Below are 22,732 nucleotides of genomic sequence, written 5' to 3'. Positions count from 1 at the left end.
TTTTGCATCTGTAATACTCTGTATTCCATAGGCTCCCCGGGTGAGGTAATAGCATATAATTCTTCCCACTACATCCCATTCCCAGAGTTCTACTGTTGGAGTAAACTTTATTTCCAAGCTTGTATAATGAGATTGATTAATGAGAAATATATGTTCACAGATGCAATCATTTATATGTGACTTCAAATAGTCTAAAATATGTGAAGTAATGTGGTATATAATTACTCTCTTTAACGGTGACAGGAAAAATACTTACTGTCCAGATTGCTGTGGAATGAACTGATCTAATTGCCATCTCTGCTCCATTAACTGCTGCTGCAAGCTCAGAGCAGGGACTGAGTTTGTGCACTGTCTTTTGATTCACTGTCCTGATAATACACATAGTGCCTCGATGGGAAGGTTTTGGGGGACTCCTGTGCCATGTGCTCTCTTAGAAACCCTGGGAATTCTCATACACTGGCAGGCTTAAGCTCTCACGTGTTCGCTGTGAGCCATCACGCTGTCAGTCTCCACAGAAGGAATCTTGAACCGTGATCCCTGGATTAGTGGAAGAGGATTTGCAGGTGCTCTTTGGCTTGCCATTTAATGACTGTTATGGTACTGTCCGTAACCAGCCAGTTATGACTGCAGGAGATAGCTGTGAATCAACTTTTCCTAAAGTGGTTTCAACCTGAGCAGTTTCTGTTGTGGATTTGAAAATGAGTATTGATTTATGAGGGGGATGAAAAATACCATCAAGAGAGGAGAGATATTTTTACTGAAGAGAAAGACTATGAAAAACCAATTTTCTTCCCCCTCTCCTGCCACCTCCTCTCTTTTTCCTCCTCTTTCCTTTGCAGTCTGGTGATCCATGTCATATGATAATGGCTTTGGTAATGTGATATAGGCTTTGCCACATTGCTGATTTTGGGGCGTGGTGTATCACGTTTGTTAAAGCTGTGAACTTCTGAGAGCTGTTTACCTCTGGCTGTCCTTGTGCTGTACTCAACACAGTAAAATGTTGTGTGATGATTAAGTAATATCAAGATCAGCAAGCACACAGTGTTTTACCCTCACAGCATAGAGCATTTCACCAAATCAACTTCTCTGGAGCAGCACCTGCTCCCTGCATGGCTTTTGGGGATGGACAGTGTCTTGCAGCAGGTCCTGTGAAGCTCTGCCCAACTCAGTGGCAGCTCAAGGGTTTGAAGAAGATCCCCCAAACAAAATTTTGTGAATGTTAAGTAAACTGTAAATATGATCAAAGTTAAACCCTCCTTTTTTTTTTTTTTTTTTGGTGGGACAGAAAGAAGTAACCTTTGATGTAACAACTTATTTTGGGGGGAGTGAAAAGCACTTAACCTTGATGAGTAAAATTCTCAGACTTAGAATACAAACCTTCCAGACTTTATTTAGCTTCCTGTCACCTGTATGATACAAACATGCCCTTTTTTTTTTTTTTTGAACTCTTGCCCTTGCCATGGTAAAGTCAGAACTTGCCTCCTTTCTAATTGGTATTTCTGTGCTCGAGGTGCCAGAGACCTGGTGATTAAGCTTTGCCAAGATGAATGAATATTCTTTGACAGTCCTGGTATTAAACATCAAATTGATGTGACTCTGTAGATGATCTCTGCTGACAAGAAAAGGGGTCTGATTTCTCCAGTTAGATCTGTATGTGCCTCTTTCCACAGTTACACTTTCCCATACCATACTTACCTGCTTCTTCTATTTTTCCTTTTTTCTGCTCATCACTCCTTTGACTTCAACATATTCCAGAGAAATTCCCATAAGAAACAGGGTGGGACAAGTGTTACACAGTTCCTAGTCCCATGTTAACATATGCATAAACACTCATAACTGGCTGGTTAGGGATTTGTTTCCTTTGCCACATATTCTGATTTAACAATTGCTTTTCTTTCTGCATCAATATTAAAAGGAAAGTTTAGGATTTTAGAATTGTGCAATGATTAGACATAGCATGTGCATATGTGTGGGTCTACATTAAGTTACAGTTACTAAAGCCAAAGTGGCAGGACAGCATCATTACTTGTACTTATTTTTTCTTTTAGGTACATGTATCATATTTTGACTAAAAACACAACAGTAACAGATCACAACCGAAACCTGCTGGTGGAGACAATTCGTTCCATAACTGAGATCCTCATATGGGGGGACCAGAATGACAGCTCAGTGTTTGAGTAAGTTCTTCTGAGCAGTTTGGACTCTGCTTCTGTTTTTTAAAGAATGCTTAGAGTTCTACAGAATTCTAGTTCAGAAAGTTATTTCTTCCAAGACTGTATTTCCTGAATGTATGTAGAAAGCCCTGTCCTGTAGTAGATGGGTGAGCAGTATCATATTCATGTCGTGTAGAAATTTGCTTATTTTAAAAAAATGTTCGAAGTCCAGAGCCCCTTTTGTGTACTGCTTTTGTTTGACTCTCCATTCTTTTGATATAAATACAAACTAACTGATTTTAGTGCCCAGATTTACTTAACATATCTAGTAATATCATATTGCTTCAATTTGTTCACTTCAGTTTACCTAAGATATCACAAATAAATGTCTTATTCTAGCTATACTATTTAGAGGTTTTAGTTCAGGTATTGTTTTAATCCTTATAGAGTAGGGTGATAGAAAAATGAACTTCAAAACAAATACAGTTGCAAATGTGGCAGTATTTATTGCCTTTGATTTGCAGTTTGCTTCAAAACACTTGTTCTTTTACAAAGACAATTTGTGATTGAGATAATAAAAGCTGAAGTGTTTGGTGGTTTAAATTACTTGTTTAGGGAGTGGTTCGTTTTATTATTACAAGATTATTTCAGCATGAATTGGTTATGATGTGGACCAAGAAAATTATTCTGATTAGTCATATCTATACTGTAATTCTATCACATTCCTCACTGTCTTCTCTGCTTGGGAGAATTTTAGGAATGAGGAGTTTTTTCTTTTGTTAATGTAAAGAAATTTTCGTGGATGTGTATTTGTGATAACCTGGTAGGAAAGAGTCCACATTGTTCTCTTATATTGCATTTCTGGTTTAAAAACACTGCAAGTGTTCACTTCTGTTTGAATTGTATAATGAGCCATGAAATGCCTGTTTGGGTGTGGGAAAAATAATTAAAGTGGATCAAAAATAAGCTCTGCAGTGTTGAAAAGAAAAAGTGTGTTAGCTTAACAGGGGCACGTGAACAAAAATGTAACCTTCATTTAGAGGCTCTCCCCTTCCAAATTAAGATTTTAAGGCAGGGAAGGTGCCTGATAAGTTGAGTATACTAAAATACAGTAAAAAAGACCCAGATTTCTTAACATCCTTCCTCTGCATAATTTGAATTTTTAAGCCCCTGTGTTTAGTACCTAAAGTTTTTGAAAGATATATTTTTATTATGCAGATACAACTTTGCAAAATAATTCCTCATAAAAGCAAAACATGCTGTTGGTCAAACTTACTTTGAATCATCCCTGACCCTAGCCAAATTATGTTCCTATGTTCCTTTACTTACAGCATGTGACTCAATGACACCTCTTATTTTATTTCAGCTTTTTCTTGGAGAAGAATATGTTTGTTTTCTTCTTGAACATCTTGCGTCAGAAGTCTGGTCGTTACGTGTGTGTGCAGCTGCTGCAGACTCTCAACATCCTCTTTGAGAACATCAGTCACGAAACATCACTGTGTAAGGGCACAACTCCTAGACTGGTTAGGATTAAGTGGTCAAGATTTGATTGAATCCCCTTTCACTCAATGAAATTTAGTACTAGTAGCCCCTTGCAGAACTGTATTACTAACAGTCTTTTTAATTGAACCAAAATACAGTGTAAATCGACTCCAAAAATATGAAGAGGATGGAGAATTAATAGCTAGTTTCATGTTCTCCACAACTATCATGAAGAGAAAGTTATATTCAGGCTTGGAGAGTTAGGATTTGGGGAGGAAAAGAGAGTTAAGTGTTATTAACTGCAGAGCCTACATACATCGAGGAAAGTGATGTATATTCTCAGTTGTCTTGTTCTCAGGAGTCTTGGGAGGGAATAATTCCTTTATATTACTGCTTGAAACCATCACATGAGTTGTTTGGCTAAAAATTGGCATTTTCAAGCATCAAGTAGTTTATTGCTAGCTGGTACCTTAAATACAACCTGTTACCATAATGATTTTTTTCTGTTAACCTATCTCTTATTTTTCAGATTACCTGCTCTCTAATAACTATGTAAATTCTATTATTGTCCACAAATTTGACTTTTCTGATGAGGAGATCATGGCATATTACATATCATTTTTGAAAACTCTTTCCCTGAAGCTCAACAATCATACTGTACATTTCTTTTATAATGAGGTAAGTGAAGAAAGTTGCAGTATAATGATAAGTGGACTTGAATTAGAACTTGATGGCAGTGTGGCACATACTCTGTTTAGTCTCTTGTCTCATAATGTCTTGCATTTATTTTTATAATGATAATACCAGTGATTGAGGATTCATTTGTGGGGATCTCTGCAGAAGCCTGGTGAAGAAGTTCTTTGTCCTCATACAACTATAATAAAATAAAAATCTGGAAGTTACTGTTGTATTGAACCAGTTCAGGAATTCTGAATTTTACTGCCCTGAGAATTTGACTTGTTTATGTCTTGTTTTCTTGTGCTTTCGTAAGCAGTTCTTTTCTGTTGCATCAGTTGGTTCTAAGAGGTTTAGTCAAAGTCCAAAAAGCCTGAGTAGTCAAAGGGCAAAGTTGAAATCAGTTTTTCCTTGCTCCATTCTGCTTTTTGCCAGAAGAGGGCACGAAAGCACTGAGTATGTGCTCAGTTATCATGGGAAGCTCTGATGCTTAAAGCAGTTTATTTTAATGCAGAGCTACAAATGCAGCTGACTGTGCGTTGTAAACTCCTTTAGATTACTTAAACAGAAGGTAAAAATACCATATTAATCCACAGAAAAAAATTTTCATACGGAATCCCAACAAATATCCTGTACATGTTTACTGAATAAATGCTTTCTCTCCCCTTGTTACAGCACACTAATGACTTCGCTTTGTACACTGAAGCTATTAAGTTTTTTAACCACCCCGAAAGCATGGTCAGGATTGCTGTTAGGACTATAACTTTAAATGTCTACAAAGGTATGCTTTTTGTATATTAAAAAGAGCATGTGTATAAATCTTGATTTGATTACAGTTTAATTATCAGTTATTTACATTGGAGGGTTTTCTGTCTGTTTTATGGGATTGAGAAGCTTAGCATTTTGACATGCTTCAGATACACATTTTGACTTTTATGAAACGTTATCCCAAACCTACAGTATGTACTTGTAAATGGCATTATTTTCTCACCAGTGAAACTTCTTTAAGAAAAACCCGAGGTGTTAAGCATATACAAGGAAGTTTAACTTCCCTTCCAACAGAGATCAGAATGTGACTGTGTTTAAAAAGTAAACAAACAGAAACCAACCCCCAAACCAAAATGTTTTAAGAATGCAAACTAATTTTTACTGATGAAATTGAACTTTACAGTGTATGAAGCAGTAACCTACATCACTTCCTTTTGGATTTGAAGTGCATTAGAATGTGACTGTAGAACTGCTGGGTGTTGCAGTCACCCCAGTCTAAAGAAGAGCCAGACCATTCCCAGAGGTGCTTAGTGAAGGACCAGGAGGACAGCTGCAAATTCCTGTGCTGGGCATTCCAGTAGGACATAAGGGAAAAACCTGAAACTTCACTGTCAGAGTAGTTAAGAAAGTTTTTAATTAACTGAGAATATCACAGTGATCTCTGTAGAAAAACAGATTGTTTATTCAAAACCTCTACCTCTGAAATCAGCATGCTGTAAGGTAGTATTAGGCAACATGTTCATGCGTGACTTCTTGTTCTTTAATGCATTTTAAGTTAAATTACATGCTGAATTTACACAATGGTTTCATGACAGTCTTTATAGAAGAGTGCAAGATCTTTTTAGAACAATGAGCAATTTGCTTTGCAAATGACTGGGTGGTTTTGCATAGCAGGGTCTTCACAGTGTTGGCTGCAAGGGACAAAATATTTTTCTTTTGTATGTTGAGAAACAGGCACTTGGTACTTGGTCTTCTACTTCAAGGAACTGTAAATTCAAAAATGAACTCACAAATAGAGAAAATTGTAGGCTTCGTGTGCTATTTCTGATACAGTTATACACCTAAGTATTTTTATAGAAAAAATGTCTAGAATTTTCATTGAATGTTGTTGTAGTGATGTAAAGGTTAGAGCTGAAAAAGCACAGCTCAGATGTTCAGGTTTGGTAATTCTCTGACTATCCATTTGCGTATATTCTGCTCTAACACCTACCCTGTATCCTGTAGTTTAGATGCTTTGTGCTTTAGCCTTTTTAACCCTTTTAGAGGATGTCACTATCCCAGTTCCTAATCCTGTTAACTGTTGTCTGTTTCTTTTGCCCTTCCTTCACTGATGATTCCCGTGTTCCTTAATGCAGTGTCATGTAAGTCTAACTAGCTTGACTCTCAGCATTACTGCTTTATTCTTGTGCTTTTTTCTCTTCTTTTTAATAAATAATGTGCTAAAAGAACCTCTCTGAATTCTACTAGATTTGTTTATCTTCAGACATAAGTAAATATATCAACGTCAGGCTCATTCAAGCCAGCTAAGAAGTGGTATGACGTTTGTGTAGATTCCATTTCATGCATAAGATTGTGTCAGGTAATATTCTCATGTGGAAAGCCAGCATGTCATCAAAATTCAGAAGATACTTTGTTGTATTTCTTAAAGAGCAATAAAAAATACTGGCAACTCATTTTTCTTTTCAATGATTTCCCTTCAGTGGACAACCAGCCTATGCTGCATTACATCCGAGATAAAACTGCAGTTCCTTATTTCTCCAACCTCGTCTGGTTTATTGGCAGCCACGTGATAGAACTGGATAACTGTGTGCAGACTGATGAAGAGTAAGCTTTTACAAGTGCTGGGTATTGAATGGAAATGCTATTCCCAGATGCTAAAGCTCTCCTTATTTTGTCTGTAGTAGTCCAGTTAAGTTAGTTTTTGAATATGTTCCCTTGTAGACAGTTTCATTCCTCAAAGCTTTTAATCATTCTGTAAGTTAACAGCTAGTTCTGTGTGCCCAATCTGTCCTAATATCCTTACAAGTAAATTAGTTTTTGGCAACATGCTTTTTCTTCATCTCTGTTTAATTCTGCTAAATTTAGTAGCTATCAAGAAGGCAAAAAAGGTATTTTGTGCTTCCCGATCTTATAATCTTTGTCTTTTTAATATTTCTTTTCTATGTATGATCTCAGAAGAAGATCTTTCTGAAAAGATCCTAGTAAAAAAATTTAAACTGGGAAGATGAACTTTATCAAACCTGACATGGCTGTGTAATATTCCACTATCAACTACAGAAATATTTTCTTGATTCAGGTTATTCTTGGTTTTCCTTGCCACCCCCACCTTGGAGTGGGTGTCTGTTTCTTGCTTTCTTAAAATGAAGAGGTAGATGTTAAATACAACACAGAATTTTTCTTTCATATTTGGGAACAAATCTTACCATTTTTTGTGGTTGGCTTGTGAAAAGCCTCTGGCAGTGAAGAAAAACTTGTTATGTGCATCCTAAAGCACATAAAAGCCTGAACATTCTTTGCTGCTTGCATTAGTTGACTTTGCTGAAACATCTTCTCCAGGCAGCCTGTCTGCACGAGGTGATCTGTGGCAGGGATGCACATTAATTTTTTTACCTGGGTTTTTGTGACTTTCACAATTGCTCATGTGTGATTCTTTCTTTCTGCTCTCTTTCAGGCACAGAAATAGGGGCAAACTGAGTGACCTGGTAGCAGAACATCTCGATCATCTGCATTACCTTAATGATATCCTCATCATTAATTGCGAGTTTTTAAACGATGTGCTGACAGACCACCTACTTAATAGACTCTTTCTTCCCCTCTATGTGTATTCATTAGTAAATCAAGATAAGGTAAGCTAATATCTGCAAACAGTTAATCCTCAGAGGTATTACTTGCTTTCAGCTCAGTGATTTGTTCAGGATGTGTCTGCTGTAATAGGGTTAATACTGTTGATATCTGTGTTTGTGTGTTTTACATGAAACTGCTTAAATAAGGTGACTATAAGGGAAATCCCCTGAGAATGAATTTAAGAGCACAACAGATTCAGTTTTATTCACCAAAGAAGTACTGCTTTGGATGACATGGTGGTTAAAAGCTGACAGTAGTGGAGACAAGAACAACTGTGAATTCAGAACAGGGTTTAAGTTTCTCTGACGCTGGGAGACGTGTGATTTCCTTTTCTGATAAGGTAACCTGTCTTCTGGCAAAAGCAGGTTATAATGCCTGTTCCCATGCAAATTTCCCATGGTGTTAAAATCTGTACCACATAGAAAATACAAAATTTTGATTTTGATATTTGATTCTTTGATTTGCAGAGAAGCTGTGCTGGAATGTGATACAGCTGAATTTATTTTTAAGGCATAGCCATTAAATTTGGTGCAGAACTACTTTTTAATGAAATAATAACTGTCTTTTTAAAAGCTGCACAGCTTTTAGCATTGAGTTGTCTTTAAAAAAAAAAAATTTCACTGTTCAGTTCATTTTTGGTTGATTTTCCCCCTCCTCCCCTCTTCTTGTACTGTAGTGGGTTTGCTTTAAGATCACAATGCTTTGGAATTTCAGCATGCTTTCATTAGATCAGGTTTCCTGCAAGTTAATGAATTCAGTATGTTACATGTGCACTGAAGGTTGAATTAACAGTCAGCCTCTTTTCTTGCTCTTGATAAGACAATTGAAATAGAGTGCAGGAGCTCTCCTGACTTTTACTTTCATTTCAACTATTTTGACTTGTTCCGTGTACAAAACCCTGCTTGTCCTCCTATTATCAGGCAGATGTCTGTTATCATGAGGCTGGAGATATTTTCAATCATAAAATTGGGCTGCTCCTACCTTCTGATGAATTTATCTGGTGATTTTTCTAAAGTATCACTAATTATTTTTAGAAACATTTTCAATACTACTGGTCTATAAACTTGATGTTACTGTGCTGAAGTTAACACTTCAAATATTTTTACCCAATGTTATTTACTTGGTTTAAGAAGTGTCTGCCAAGAACACGCTTTTATTATATAGATAATATTTTGCTGTTTCCAAATAGCTGGTTTTCAGAGCAGATTTTAATGAATGTTAACTGAGAAGTACTTTGTGAAAGAATAGTAGCACAGTGAAAACCAATGTCCTTCTCATATGCTCACCTCTTAAATTTAAGTTACTGAAGTGACCACGAAGGGTCTCCATTTGAAATAGTTCACAAGCAGTGAATGTTAAAAGAGCAGTGCTTTCTGAATATTTTGTAGAAGAATATAATGTTAAACATTTTCAATGAAATAATCAACAGTGGAAATGGCTTTAACTTTGTATAAATAGATCAGCATTTTTGTAACCTTTTCCCATAGGGTGGAGAGCGTCCAAAAATAAGTCTCCAAGTTTCTCTCTATCTTCTGTCTCAAGTAAGTATTTTAAGTATTTGTTGTGTATCAGAATAAGCTTTTTCAGTACTGTTATGATATATGATTTGCTGTATTTTTGGCAAAGTCATTAAAGACAATTAGGCAAAAGGAGGTTTTAACCTTTCTGTTAAAAAAAAAAAAGAAAAGCAAAATGTTTTGTCTTTTTATGGGCAGACAAAATAGGTTCTTACTTGAGTTAATGTCGTTCTTCTGAGGCTCCCATAGCACAGGATAACCTCTAGAGCAGTCCATGACTGTGGATTGTCAGCACCTGACAAATGATGCATAACAGAGTCATGCAACATGTTGGGACAGAACTTAGTGCAATGGCAGGTGAAATTTAGAGAGATGCTTTATTGCATTTTGGATGTGCCTCAGCTGTAAAAGGTTTCAGGTCTGAATTTTCCTTTTTAAAAACCCAAACCCCAAAAACCACCACTACCAAAATCTCACTTTCTCACAAGTTGAATTTCCTTATGCCTGTAGCTTAAATCTATAATTAAGTACTTGTTAATTCTTATTCTTACAAGTTCCCACCTACTTTTCTTTCTGGAACTTATTTTTAAATTAAGAGTGTTACAGTGGATTTTTTTACCGTAGAGAAAATTAATCTTCTCTCTGTAGGCTTCAGTGCCTTGCTGTGAGACTGGTTTTCTTAAATTACTTTCCCTGAATATAGTTTTGACTTGTATTCATAGAATTTATATTTCTTTTTCTTTGAACTTAAGGTTTTTCAATAGTCCTTTTATAATTGTCTGGCCCATAATTTCATTCTTTTTTTTGAGCTTTACTAAAAGTGTGATTTTTTTTTCTATGATAATATAATTTGATACTCCTTAATTGAAATCCTAAAAAATGTAGTGATGTGGGAGTTATTTACCATAGATAAAACTGTGGGAGCAACAGCTTCTTGTCACTAAAGGAATCTGCATCGTAGGGTTGTTTTAGTTGAACTCTTTTAACCTCTTTGATTTCAGTGGAAGCATCGATTGGGTATCACTTCAAGATTTGGATCTATGTTCTTCATTCTTTTTAAAAAAGAAAATGGAACTAGTCATAAAGAATTGAGAACAAGTTCTGTGTATCAGAATGGGATGTGATACAGAAAATCAAGCTGCTGTTTCTGCAACTGGCAGAAACGCATCTTTTTCTGCCTTTTTTAGCCCAAAGTCTGTCTTTGATGGAGTGGGATCTGAAAAACTGCACACTGAGCATCTGACAAACCTTGCAAACTGTTTCTGTTATTGACACCAGGGATACACTTCAGGCACTACTGATATATTAGAGACAAGTGCTTGAGAGACCCGTGCTGGCAAATGAGAATGCACTGCTGGGACTTTTCATCCCCTGTTCCCGAAGCGAACATGTGATGTACTCACACCAAAACAGGCCTGTGTACAGTCGAGCAACACTTTCTGGATTGGCAGGAGCTCAAGTGATTTGGAGGTTCTTCAAAGGATTTTGGAAGTGTGATGAGACTTTCCAAAGCTTTACATGGGTCAGCAGCACATGCCAATAATCACTTCCCTTTTGAAGGTCTGGAATGGTGCTGGCTTGAATCAGAAAACCTGTGGAGAACATTGAGCTAAATATTGTCAAAACAGCGATTAGATTTAATGACTTGGAAATTATTTTGGAATTTTGCAGCTCTTTAGGAATCCAGCTTTGAAACTCCTGTGAAGAGAATTCATATAAGCTGGGAGAAGGTTATTGTGACTGGACCTGAACTGGTTCTGTCCAGAAGCCAGTTGTTTGCTGGCCCACACTTCTGTAAGCCTTGGCTCAGAAGAGAGGAGTTGGTGTAAACAGAGAACTGTTACAGCACCAAAGTTTCTGGAGAAGTGCTTTAATGTTCCAGGCACTATGGCCCTTACCTGCCTTATGTCACCTGCCACTTTGTCGCTAGACCTTAATTTGTTGCAATTTCAGAGCAAGAAAAGCTACTTCTGGTGCAGTTCAGCCAATTGCATGGTATTTACTCATCAATCACCGCACAGCAATTGTGGTCATGGCACAGAACTTCCTGGAATCCCCACAGTTGTTGTCATGGAAGATCTGTGGATGCTGTGCACCATAATCAGTTTGTGTTGTTTCTAAAAAAAATTAATTTCTGGAGCAGTTCCTCTCCAGGGTATCATATAACTTTTATCTCAAAGTTGATAAGGAGAGAGAATTTACATATCTCAGAAGAAAGGAAGAACATGAACAATTGTTAAAACTAGGTGGCTTCAAAGGTAGAGAAAGTTCAAATAGCTGTAAAGAGGATTATGGTCTCCTATCTTTTAAAGTAGATTTAATGAACAATCAGTGTTACCAGTCATACTACAGATAAACCAAAGATACCACTTAAGAAGGTCAGAAGAGTTTGTTCAGTGAGTGAAATTGTGAAATTGTATGTATTCTGTAAATATATCTGATATTTCTTTCCATTCTTCTTTTAATAGGTTTTTCTAATTATACATTATGCTCCTTTGGTGAACTCCTTGGCTGAGGTTATACTCAATGGTGACCTCTCGGTGTTTTCTTCTAAGGTTGAGCAAGACATACAGAAAAACTCAGTAAGTGGCCAACTGTCTTTAATTTTAATGTTTTAGAGGCAAAGAAAATCTTTGAAAAACAAAATTAGGTATTGGGAACTGATAAGCCAAGGTGTGTGTGTTTAGGAGGTAAGAGCAGCAATAGACTTCAGCTTTTGTTGTTGGATCATCATTTTAATGGGACACCTGTAATCCAGTCGTCTGTGCTTGGATATAGAAGGAAATAAAGATTTTCTTCTGAATATTCAAAGTGTTTTGGCAGGAAAGCTGGTCACCTCTGAAAATGTGCATCAGTGTGGTTGTGAGAGTAGAGACCATCCTCAGACAGATGGGAGGGCTGTCCCTCAGTTACTGCCCTTGTACCTTCACATTCAGTCCTGTGTAGATGTTGCTAGATGCTGTTGTTACTGCTTTTTAAGTGTCATGTATATATTTTCCATTTTGTTGTGGGTCTCACAGTTTGTGAAATGCCTATTTGTTACTTTTTAAAGGCCTGTTTTGGGGATAGTAGTAAGAAGAGGGTATGACCTTTAAGAAGCCTCTGACTATAGTTCTGTCTAAAAATGTAGTTCAATCTAAAAATTGAACTAAAAATAGGCCAGTCCCCTAACGACTGGCCAGCAGTTGCTCACCAAATGTTTAATTTATAACAAGCAGTAGATTGGTTCTCTTGCATGTTCTTTCCCAGCAGTGGCTATAGCTCAAGGGCAGATGCTTCAACTCTTCTATCACATAAAACAACTTTTCCAAATTTCTTCCCTCTGTGCTTTGGAAGCTGTGTGGGCAGCAGTAGCTTTTGGGTTCTGGTATTTTGTTCTGTTGACGTGAATATTTAGAATCTATTTTAGAAAAAAACTATAGTAGAATGGTAGAGTTGACTTAATGCTTTAAGGCAATAAAGCAATCCCTTACTTGTGGTGGGAAATGTCTGACCTTCTGCTGGCTGCACACTGAATGTTGTGTGTGACTTGTGCAGAAGCAGCTTTGTTACAAGGAAATTTGTGGCAAGAGGGTGGAGCACCAGTTGTTACAGAAGTGAGATTTTTCTTTTCCTGTCATAGTTACTGTACAGAGTTACAAAATACCTATAGCATGTGTTGTGTGCTTGCACTAATGTCAGAAATATGGGGGCTTCCCTGTAAACTCCTGTTCACCTGTTCTCTTATGTTTGTAATACTGTTTAGGTTGCTGCTTCTTACTGGCCTTAAAGATCTGTCTTCACAGTATGTAAATGGGGAATTCTGTCCTACCTGAACAGGTAGTAAATAGGAGAGTATTGGCTTTCTGCAGTTTCTCTATCAGCTGGAGGTGGAGCTTTGTTACAGAGAGTGCAGAGTGCTGGATGGGGGGAAAAACTTCCATGGGAGAAACTTAAATTTTTAGTAAATTAAACCGTATTCTTTAATGAAACCACAGAGGGGAGAACATGTACTGTGAGAAAGCCCACTGGTGGAGGTTGGTTATGTGCAGAAGGAGTGGAGTGATCTTCAGCAGAAGAGATCCATGCCCTGCTTCCAGGGAGAGGAGCTATCATGTGAGCTGCTCTCTGTCAGTGTGTATGAACAATGCTGCATGTATGGCTTGGTATTTTCTACTGATACACAGCTCAGTGCAGTGAGTCAGCTCTAGATATGGAGGCATAGTCAAGTTAAGGTGAGACAGTTTCTTGTTGCTCTGTGATGGCACTTCATAGAGCAGAAAGTTGATTTTTGAGCATTGTGAGCCATTTCAGGGGCTGTTCTTTGGACCGTAAGGTGTATCAGTATAATTGCAAATTTCTATTGAATATTGGAAGCTATTTCAGAAGTCACTTTAGAATTACTTGTTTTGAAGTAGTAGAGAAAAGTGATGAGTAAGTTTTTTTTAATTTGCATTTTATCTGAGTGTAGAATTGTGTTTATTCGTAAGTCAGACCCAAAGTTATCTTTTACTTCCTTTTTGCTATAACTTCTCATGATAACCACCCTGATAATCTCCTAAGCTCGTTGTTTTGGGGATGTAACTGAGATGTCTTGATATGTTTAAGCTGAAGTGTAACTGGCAGTTTCTAAAACCCAAAGTAAGTAGAAAGTGATATCTGTATTCATCTTCCTATTAAGATGAATTAAAGTGGAATGAGGTGTACACAGGAAGGGCTGAGACTACGAGAAGCAGAGTCACATGTCCTCTTCCTAGCAGGCTAAATGAGTAAAGAACACTTCACAAAAACAACAGCTGAGAAGGACTGCAATTGCTGTGTATAAATGCGAAATATCCTGAGTGATTTAGGACAAAAAGCAGTGGTAGTTGTCACAAAAGGAACAAGTGCTGCTTTTTACTGAAATCAGTTTATGGAAAAAATGACCAACAGCTGTAACTGCTGACATCTTACGAATTGACAATAACCTACCCACAGAGATCTACTGGACATCATAGTGTAGTTACCATTGCTTGACCTCTGCTGAACAGGTTCTCTGCCTCAAAGTGTAGCAAATTAAGACACAGTTTTATTTTTCCATATTTTTTCCCTGTATTTCTGGTTTTTCAACCCTTATCTCACAATAAGAGTTGAATATGTGTAGCCAGCAGAATGTACTTAAACTTGTTGTCAGACATCACACCAAGGTTTACCTGACTTCCTGTGAGATCTGTTTTCCTGCATAATTCAGATGTGGGCCAGTTCTACCCAGTGCATGTTTCTTCTCTAACCTACTTTGCCCTTCCCGTAAAAGGTGTTACTGGTACTGCCTTATTTTACCAGCACACGTTGCACAAGACAAACCATCATTGAAAATATGCTTGAAAGATATTTTGGAAGTGTAAAGTAGCAGTACCTCAAGCTGTAAAATCAGCTTATATAATAAACCATATACTATTTAAATGAATTTGAAGTCTGATTTTAGAATGGTTTAAATACATAGCCTTGTTGTGTTTAACAGAACAGAATATATGTGTAGAGGGGTTTTTTTTTCAGCAGTCTTTCTTTATATGGAACAGACCATGACTCAGTGCATATCACTGTCTACTGGTCTCTTGTGCTAGTTTGCTCATGTGGCCAACAGCATGTTAGAAATACAAGGATGTTAAGTGCATACATTCTGCATTAAGAAAGTAGCTAAAAGATTCTGGGCAGCAATGCAGAAGTAAGAACTGAATGCAGAAAGGGGAAAATGCATTATGCAACTTGCATGCTACTTTTCTGTTTCTTTCCCTGAAGAACAGGACTTAAGGTGTTTTTCCCTTTCCTTACAACCTTTCTGACCAGAAGCCACCAATAAAAGGTAACCTGGTCATTTTATAACCTTCCTGTGTTGCAGTTGGATAAGACTGACAATTTATCAGAGAGGCAACTGGGGGACATGTGTACTAGATTTCATATTATGGCGGTTTTTTGGTCTTGTAGGAAGTTCCTCCTCCTGTGTGGTTTGTTTCATTGCCAAGTGTAAGGTGACTTATGCAAGATTTCTATAAAACCTTTGCAAAACATCAGAAGGCTTAAAGAATCATTTTGGCCTTTTAACTTGTAGACAGTTTCTTCTCTGATCTTTCCCTAATCTCTTGGTTTTTATGTATAGATGTTTATTATTAAGTGGAGGGAGATTTTTCCAAACTTTTTCCCTGAGGTCTCTTCAATGCACTCACCTTCAATGCTTATTGTACTTGAGTCACCTGAGGCAAAGAAAGGAATCAGTTTGGTATTTACTCTAGTCTTACTTCTTTTCTCTTGCTCTAAAATCTTAAACCCTTTAGCCAGTGTCAGCTAAATGTGATGAAGTGTTAAGCTCTGAAAGGTAATGGAGTTTCTGTAGCAGTCTTGTTTAACATAAACCTGTACTGGCAGGATGCCCCCAGTCCATGTGTTTCACTTCTCAGTAAGAGAGATTTGGCTGATCAATGTTTTTATTGTACTCTGGTAATCCAGCTGGCAGGCCTAGCAAAGTGAGAAGCGAGCTTAAAGCAATACAGCTCAGAAACAAGCTGCAAAATTGTAGAAACCCAAGTTTTGTTCTAGTCCTTCTAATTGCAAAACTTCTTGTAGTGTCTTGGTCTTTTTCTACAAATTCTACATTGTTCTGTGTTAGGATGGCACAGGCTCCTGGAAATACTTCATTTCTTCTGGGAGAAATTTGTCATTTAAATTTAATTCCTGGCTCTATAACTTAATAATCGGGAAAATTAGGTATTGATTAAATACTGTTTGCCATCTTGTCCAAAGCCAGTGATAACTTTGGGTAAAACATAAGGTAAATTAAGTCTAACAAATGAAACTTCTTTTCTAAACTCGGTAGGTCAACGTTTGGAGACCCAAAAAGGGTTGGTGACGATGTCATTTGTTTCTAGTTGATACAAGGATTAGTTTCATGTTGAGGGAAGTGTAAGACTCAAAACAAACAAACAAAAAACAAAAAAACCCAAACAAACAAAATAAAGCTTGTGGCATAGAGCAGTAGGTTTTGTCCTTGCTACTGCCAAAGACCTTTAAAGGGTGTATTTCATATTAATATGCTACTGTTAACACACACTTTGGATTTTGCTGCCTTCATCCTTTTCACAAAAGGTGTCTTAATTATATGTGTACTGTCTATCTTACCTGTTCAAAGAAGGGGAAAACAATTTAATAAACTTCTATTGATGAAATAGGTAGTTCTGTGTCTTCTTGTCTCAAGATGGCATCCTTTCAATGATAAATCTTTGGGGTATTTTACTTTGGCAGTGTGTACTACTGATGATTTGATACAAGTTGCTTTTTTGTATTTTAAAATGGATTTGAGATTTGTAAATATTATGACAATTTACAATCTAAACCCCATCTTTTGTACGAACTGAAGTTTCTTTATGAATAACAGTTAAAAATGGCTTGATGTAACTCAGTGTAAACTCTCCAAATTTACAGGCAAAGTCAAGTATCAGATGTTTCATCAAACCAACAGAAACACTTGAGAGGTCTCTTGAAATTAATAAACAGAAGGGGAAGAAGAGGATGCAAAAAAGACCCAACTATAAAAATGTTGGTGAAGAGGATGAGGAGGAGAGAGGATCTGAAGATAACCAAGATGACCTTGATAAATCTAAAGGTACAGAAGCAAGTTCAAAAGGCGTAAGAACAAGCAGTGAAAATGAAGGTGGGTATACCAACAAATAAAAATGATGCTTACAATATAGGTACTTTTATTTACTGTACAGACCTAGTTGTGATTTGTTCTTGTAGTAGTGCATGGTAACTGAGCAAACATCAGAAACTAGTATTTGTTAGACATAAATTGAGAAAACTGTGGCAGAATGGCATGCAAGCAATTGAAAACGAGTGTTATGCTTGGACAGTCCTGTCCAAACAGGGTTGAATTTAGGTTTAGGTAAGCAGTCTGTTTGAGAAGGCTTTCCTTAAAGGGTGTCAACTGGTGTGTTGTCTACCATGATTTGAGGAAAATTTGAAATGATCTACTGTTTACTCTGGTGCATTTAGTCATCATCTTTGTCCAAATTCTTAAGCAGAGGCTGGATTTGGTCCTAATGGTTCTAATGAAAGTCAGGTTTGAAGCACTGGGGCCGAGGTGTGCTGTTTGCTGTTATTGTAGAGGCCTCTTTACACCCTCCTTGAAACTTGATGTCCACCCATGCCCCAGTCTCACCAGCATCCTCACAATGAAATCTTTTTAGCAGAAAGAGGTTCTATGCTCTTTCTTCCTGTGGTTTGTGGGGAAGGGAGCTTACTGTTGCTTGTTTATTTACCAAAATGATATCTTTGTTTTCTTTTACGTATTTTATGTATATGTTTACAGTTCTTGTAGCATCAAACTCCTTAAAGAAATGTGAACAAAATTCTTTATTGGAAAGAAAATTTACCTACATCTGTTCATTCATTAACCTTTCTGAGGTGGTGGTTAATACCTCTTGTATATAGATGCATCAGTCACTTCTAATGGCAAACAGAAAATACAGAAGAGTTTGTCATAACTTTAAAAATATCCAATTTTGGTGGTGTGTTTTGGTTTTTTTTAGAAATAGAGATGGTGATCATGGAGAGATGTAAGCTGTCAGAGCTGTCCATCTCTACTGTGACAGAACAGAATACAACAGATGAAGAAAAGAGTGCAGCTGCTTCTGGGAGTGAGATAACAAACTGGAACAGGTATAAAGGAACTGTGATATATTTTGCTGAATTGTTTCCTTCCTTGTCCTCCCCTTGATTCTTTCACTTCTCTTAAAGGATGTTTCAAATCTGCTTCCAGTTGAAATTACAGGGTTCTTCTGCATCACATATAAGGGAATCAACAGAAAAGTGGGATGTAGCCTCTCTGCTCATCAGTTTCACAAATGATCCTGTTCCTTTGCAAAGTTGGTGCTTTTCTTTATGGCAATTGTGATACATTAAGTTGGTCAAGTTAAATTACAGAATATTAACACAACAAACCTATAAATACAAATGTTTGCATTCCAGAATTTTCTAAACCTCTAAATTAAGTCAGAAGAAGGTTTATTAATTATATTTAAGGTCACATTTGTCAGTTTTGTATGCACCTGTAGGGAAAAAAAACAAGGAAAACTCTTTAGTTCAGGGCTGAATTTGACAAAATTTTAGTGGTGGTAGTTACACATAAACCCTTCTAACCTATGTACAGTTTCCAGGGTCCATTTGTGTATCTTAAGGGTATTGAAAACTTCTATTGAAAATGCAGTTTTCAAGTGTTTCTGGGAGCAGAAATCACCCTGACTTAAAATTTTTAACTTGGATATATTAAATACATAAGACACCTTCACAGTAAGGATTTTGTGTTCCTGTTAATAGGATGTTAAAGAAAAGAAACCAAATGTGCTGTAACTGACACAAAAGTAATTGCAGATGTGTCTGTTGGGGAAATGCACATGTTTAATAGCATTTTAAATTTATTTTTAAACTTGGGAAATGCTGCCTTGGTATTCCCAGAATTTCATTCTGTCTCCATTATAGCTTTGATGTACCTTAGATTACATTCATTAATAAAGATAACATTTCATTTCATTGTAAAAGTGAAATTGAACCTTGACTTGAACTGGCTTTAAAATACATTGTTCTAGATTATTGATAATTTGACTAAAATATGTGCCAAATGGTTTTTAGAAAGAAATTGGCCATGACTGCATTGAATACTAAAGTGACTGTGATGCTCTCAGGTCTCAAAGTGCAAAATCCATAGGTGTGATGCATTTGGCAAATGTCTGCAGTTCAGGACTCTCTTGTTCTGCAGATATGATCTCACAGCATCCTGCATCTTTCCTAAAAATAAACAACATCAAAGAATGTGCAGAGCTAAAAATATTTTTGGAATAAGGATAGACCTGTGTAGTGCAATTCTGGCCTTCGTTTTGTATGTGAATTTTTGGAAATACCAGTGGATAAGCTACTATGGCTTAAGATCTTGTGTTATCTTCTGTGCCAAATGTAGTATTAGAAACAGTAGCTGAATTTCTCAAGGGATTGGCTTGAGTGTGTTCAGTTTCTGCCCTGCACTGATTGAAGTCACTGAGTCTTGTGGATAAGGTGCCATGTGGCAGTGGAAAATGCAGTGAACTTTATGCCATGCCCAAAGTGAATCTTCCCTAACTGGAATAATCATTCATGACTGTTGGTGATAGTGATTCCCAGTGTACTGTCATCTCCACAAGAACAAATAATTTGAAGAACACTTGTATGGCATTTGATCTGCTTCTTCTGTCAAGTTGGTAGTAAAAGTTGAGTTAAGGAAGAAAGTTAAGTTAACAGAGTTAAGAACTACTTATATTCGAAAATATTTACAATATAGACTTTACTATTAAAAGTGTTTTTAAAAATAGTCCAATAGTTGTTGAAAAATAAATGGAAAACATCACGAATGGGAGTTAAAACCCTGTAACTCTAAAAGCTAAGTCAGGTTTTCAGTCCCTTAGCCCTTTTACTGCTGTGAAGAACATAAGAGACAGCTGAAGTATTTTAGGTGGAATTTTATTTTGATGGGCCTCACTGCTGGAAAGTTTGAGCTTAAAGATATGTTTTAAATTAACTGTCTTTTACAATATGCTGTACAGCAAAGCCTTTTTCCAGAATGTGAAATCTTTGTGCTATGTTGTGGCTTTGGTTGCTACTTTCTTTCAGCTGAGTTTTTCTGGGTCTATCATGTATTTAGTCTATTTGAGGACTGTTGGTGAGTGGGATTCTTGGAAGTTGTTTTGACCTCAGCTTATTGTGACTGAGAATCTGGTTATGCAGATAGAGAGATGCTGTGAAGAAGCATCTGGAATGAAAATTATTTCTCTTGCTGCTGTAATTTTTTTTTTTCAAGTTATGTAATTTCACAAATCTAATTGGTATGCTGCGGTAAACAATGAAAAATGCATTAGAGATTACAGAAATCATTTAATACCCTGTAATATTGGTGTTATATGAACAGCTACTGATGTTTCAGCAGCTTTGACCTGCTGAAACCCCTGTGGGGTGAGAAGCCCCCAGTTTGAGGGTGACGTGAGGCTTTAGCGCTTGTTTAACGCTCAGGAAAACTGAGAGTCCTCTTGGTTTGTTTTCAACATTGCTAATTATTTAGGTTGCTTTTCCTTGAATAGTTACCTTATTTAAGATCTACAATATGAGGGAAATTTGGCCTGGGCACAGAGGGTGTTGACCTTGGGCAAAGAGGGGTCATAACTCGGTGGCGTTTCTAGCAGAGGATGATTGTGGTGCAGCTTCAGAAAGGCACGATGTGCTGCAGTGTCAGGAACTGAGCAGAGGAACAGCATGGTCTGTTAATCTGATCATTGCCTTGTTTCAGTAACAGAGAACATGGTGGGGAAGTGTGTGTGGAGCTGACGGGAAGGTCGAGTCCCTTGTTATGACTTGGTGGCTTTGCACATTAAGTGTGGCCGTGATGGCGCCACAGGAGGTACTGAAGTATGTTGTGTTCTGGGCTCTGATAGCCCTGCTGACCCTCAGCTGACCACAACCAGGAGTTTGTAGTGGATGCTTCTTGTCTGCTAGCTCTGAAGACAGGAAAATGTATTTGTTTTTATGACTTTGATGTTACTTTAATGTATTTTATTCAAATGTAATTTAAGTAATGTAAGGTCGGCTTTTTTCCTTTCCCTGTTAAAAAATACTTCAAAAGATAGGGAATTAACTCTTTTCACTCAAGTTCTAGATTGTCATCTCTGGGTGACTGTGACACTTCCCTGATATAGGGTTTGTGTGTCTGGACCAGTTGTGAAAATATACTGAATTTTCACTTGTGCACTGAACTGGTGCAGCTGATTGGATGCAAGCCAGCTTAAGACAAGAAACCAAGCTGCCTTGCAGTCAGGCTTGTGCTCATATCAGCTGAATCTCAGCCATATCTGATCTGTCCAAACGGCTTCTGGATTACACTGACTTTTGTGGTCTCTTCAGGGTACAGGTAAAGGGTGAACTTGGCACTTTGTAACTTCCTGCAGAAGTGTCATAGGTCACACATGCTTAAACTCAGAAAAACAAAGCTTATCTGCAATCCAAAGCTTTCTCTTTTTCATTCAGATGTTCCCTGCTTGTTAATTTTTCTTTCCTGTAACTGCTGTTGATTGTTTCAGAACAATCTGGCTTCCTCCAAACTTCTGGTGAAAAATGCTTACTTGTAATAGAACTTTTCGGTTCTGTTAAGTACAGGAGTTTGGAGATATTCTGTTTCTTTTAGGCAACAGTGAGAGCAGCTCCTTGAAGTGACTTAGGGATACACTTAGAACAAGCTTTACAATATGTACTAAATGTGCCACAACCAACCAGTAAATGTTTGAACAATCAATTCCTGGCAAAGTATTATGTAACAAATCCCGTTAAAACATCAGAATTATTGGCAGATTGTAAACACAGGGCATGGCTATAATCTGAGTACTCTGTAACAGAAATGTTTTTGATACCTGATAATGTGCATTACTGTAAATTTGCCTCTTCCATTAGGTACATGTAAAATAAGATAGTTACCCATTTTTCTTTAGATATGTTTTTTTCTTAACCATTTTTCTATTTTTTAAATTACTTCTTCCACAGGCCTTTTCTTGATATGGTCTACAACGCACTGGACTGTCCTGAAGATGATTACTATGCCCTCTTTGTGCTCTGTCTTTTATATGCAATGTCACACAACAAAGGTAAGTGCTGCTATGCAGAGTTAACTGCAAGGCCAGGGTTGGAAGAAACTAAATCTCAATATAATCATCTTCTGGTTTATGAGATTGTTTATTGCCATTCTTGAGAACAGGACAGGGAGATCCCCAGCAAGCCGTAATTATGTATTGTCCTAAGAGGTCTTACAGTAACCAGTCTATTCTGAGAAATACCTTGATATTTTAGAGGAATATGTTGAAGAAAAATGGGATTAATTTCCTTATATAACAAGCCAGGGGCAATCTAATTTGCATGGGGGAGGGTACTCAGTCAGAGACTCCTAGTTACAAAATACAATTCCCATTTTTTTTAACCATATATGAACAGATCACTTACTACCAGAGCAGAATTTAAAATCAGACTTTCATCTTTCCCCTTTAGTCACTATGCTCTTCAGATCTATGGCTTGACTTCGATTTGATTTAGATGCAAACAAACAGTCTGAGAATTACAGAAACAGTAAAATAGCTTGGATTTCATCAACCACTTTGGGATTTAAATGCTCTCTTTAAGGCTGAGAATTTTCAGGGATTCATCAATGTCTTCAGTCTTTCTCTTGTTCTTCCTTGTAATATTAATTCAAAGCTAACTTGCCTATTTTCATACTGCTAA

The 22,732-nt window shown here is 37.1% G+C and overlaps 1 protein-coding gene across 5 annotated transcripts in view; it reads left to right on the top strand.

Moving 5' to 3' along the window:
* Positions 1 to 22,732, top strand: part of CLEC16A (C-type lectin domain containing 16A) — a 61,898-nt gene that overhangs the window by 3,389 nt on the left and 35,777 nt on the right. For all 5 annotated transcript variants that reach the window (XM_050317072.1, XM_050317070.1, XM_050317073.1 and 2 more), the window contains exons 2-12: positions 2,049 to 2,177; positions 3,520 to 3,653; positions 4,165 to 4,313; positions 4,986 to 5,091; positions 6,779 to 6,902; positions 7,750 to 7,924; positions 9,410 to 9,463; positions 11,908 to 12,021; positions 16,874 to 17,102; positions 17,980 to 18,109; positions 22,004 to 22,104. In XM_050317072.1, coding sequence (XP_050173029.1) covers positions 2,049 to 2,177; positions 3,520 to 3,653; positions 4,165 to 4,313; positions 4,986 to 5,091; positions 6,779 to 6,902; positions 7,750 to 7,924; positions 9,410 to 9,463; positions 11,908 to 12,021; positions 16,874 to 17,102; positions 17,980 to 18,109; positions 22,004 to 22,104 — 1,445 coding nt within the window. The remainder of the gene's footprint in view (positions 1 to 2,048; positions 2,178 to 3,519; positions 3,654 to 4,164; positions 4,314 to 4,985; positions 5,092 to 6,778; positions 6,903 to 7,749; positions 7,925 to 9,409; positions 9,464 to 11,907; positions 12,022 to 16,873; positions 17,103 to 17,979; positions 18,110 to 22,003; positions 22,105 to 22,732) is intronic.

Source organism: Myiozetetes cayanensis, unplaced genomic scaffold (assembly GCF_022539395.1).
Source record: "Myiozetetes cayanensis isolate MyiCay16 unplaced genomic scaffold, myiCay2020 scf20-37, whole genome shotgun sequence".
NCBI lineage: Eukaryota > Metazoa > Chordata > Aves > Passeriformes > Tyrannidae > Myiozetetes > Myiozetetes cayanensis.
Note: the sequence above shows the minus strand (reverse complement) of the source record. Positions and strands in the feature narration are given on the sequence as shown.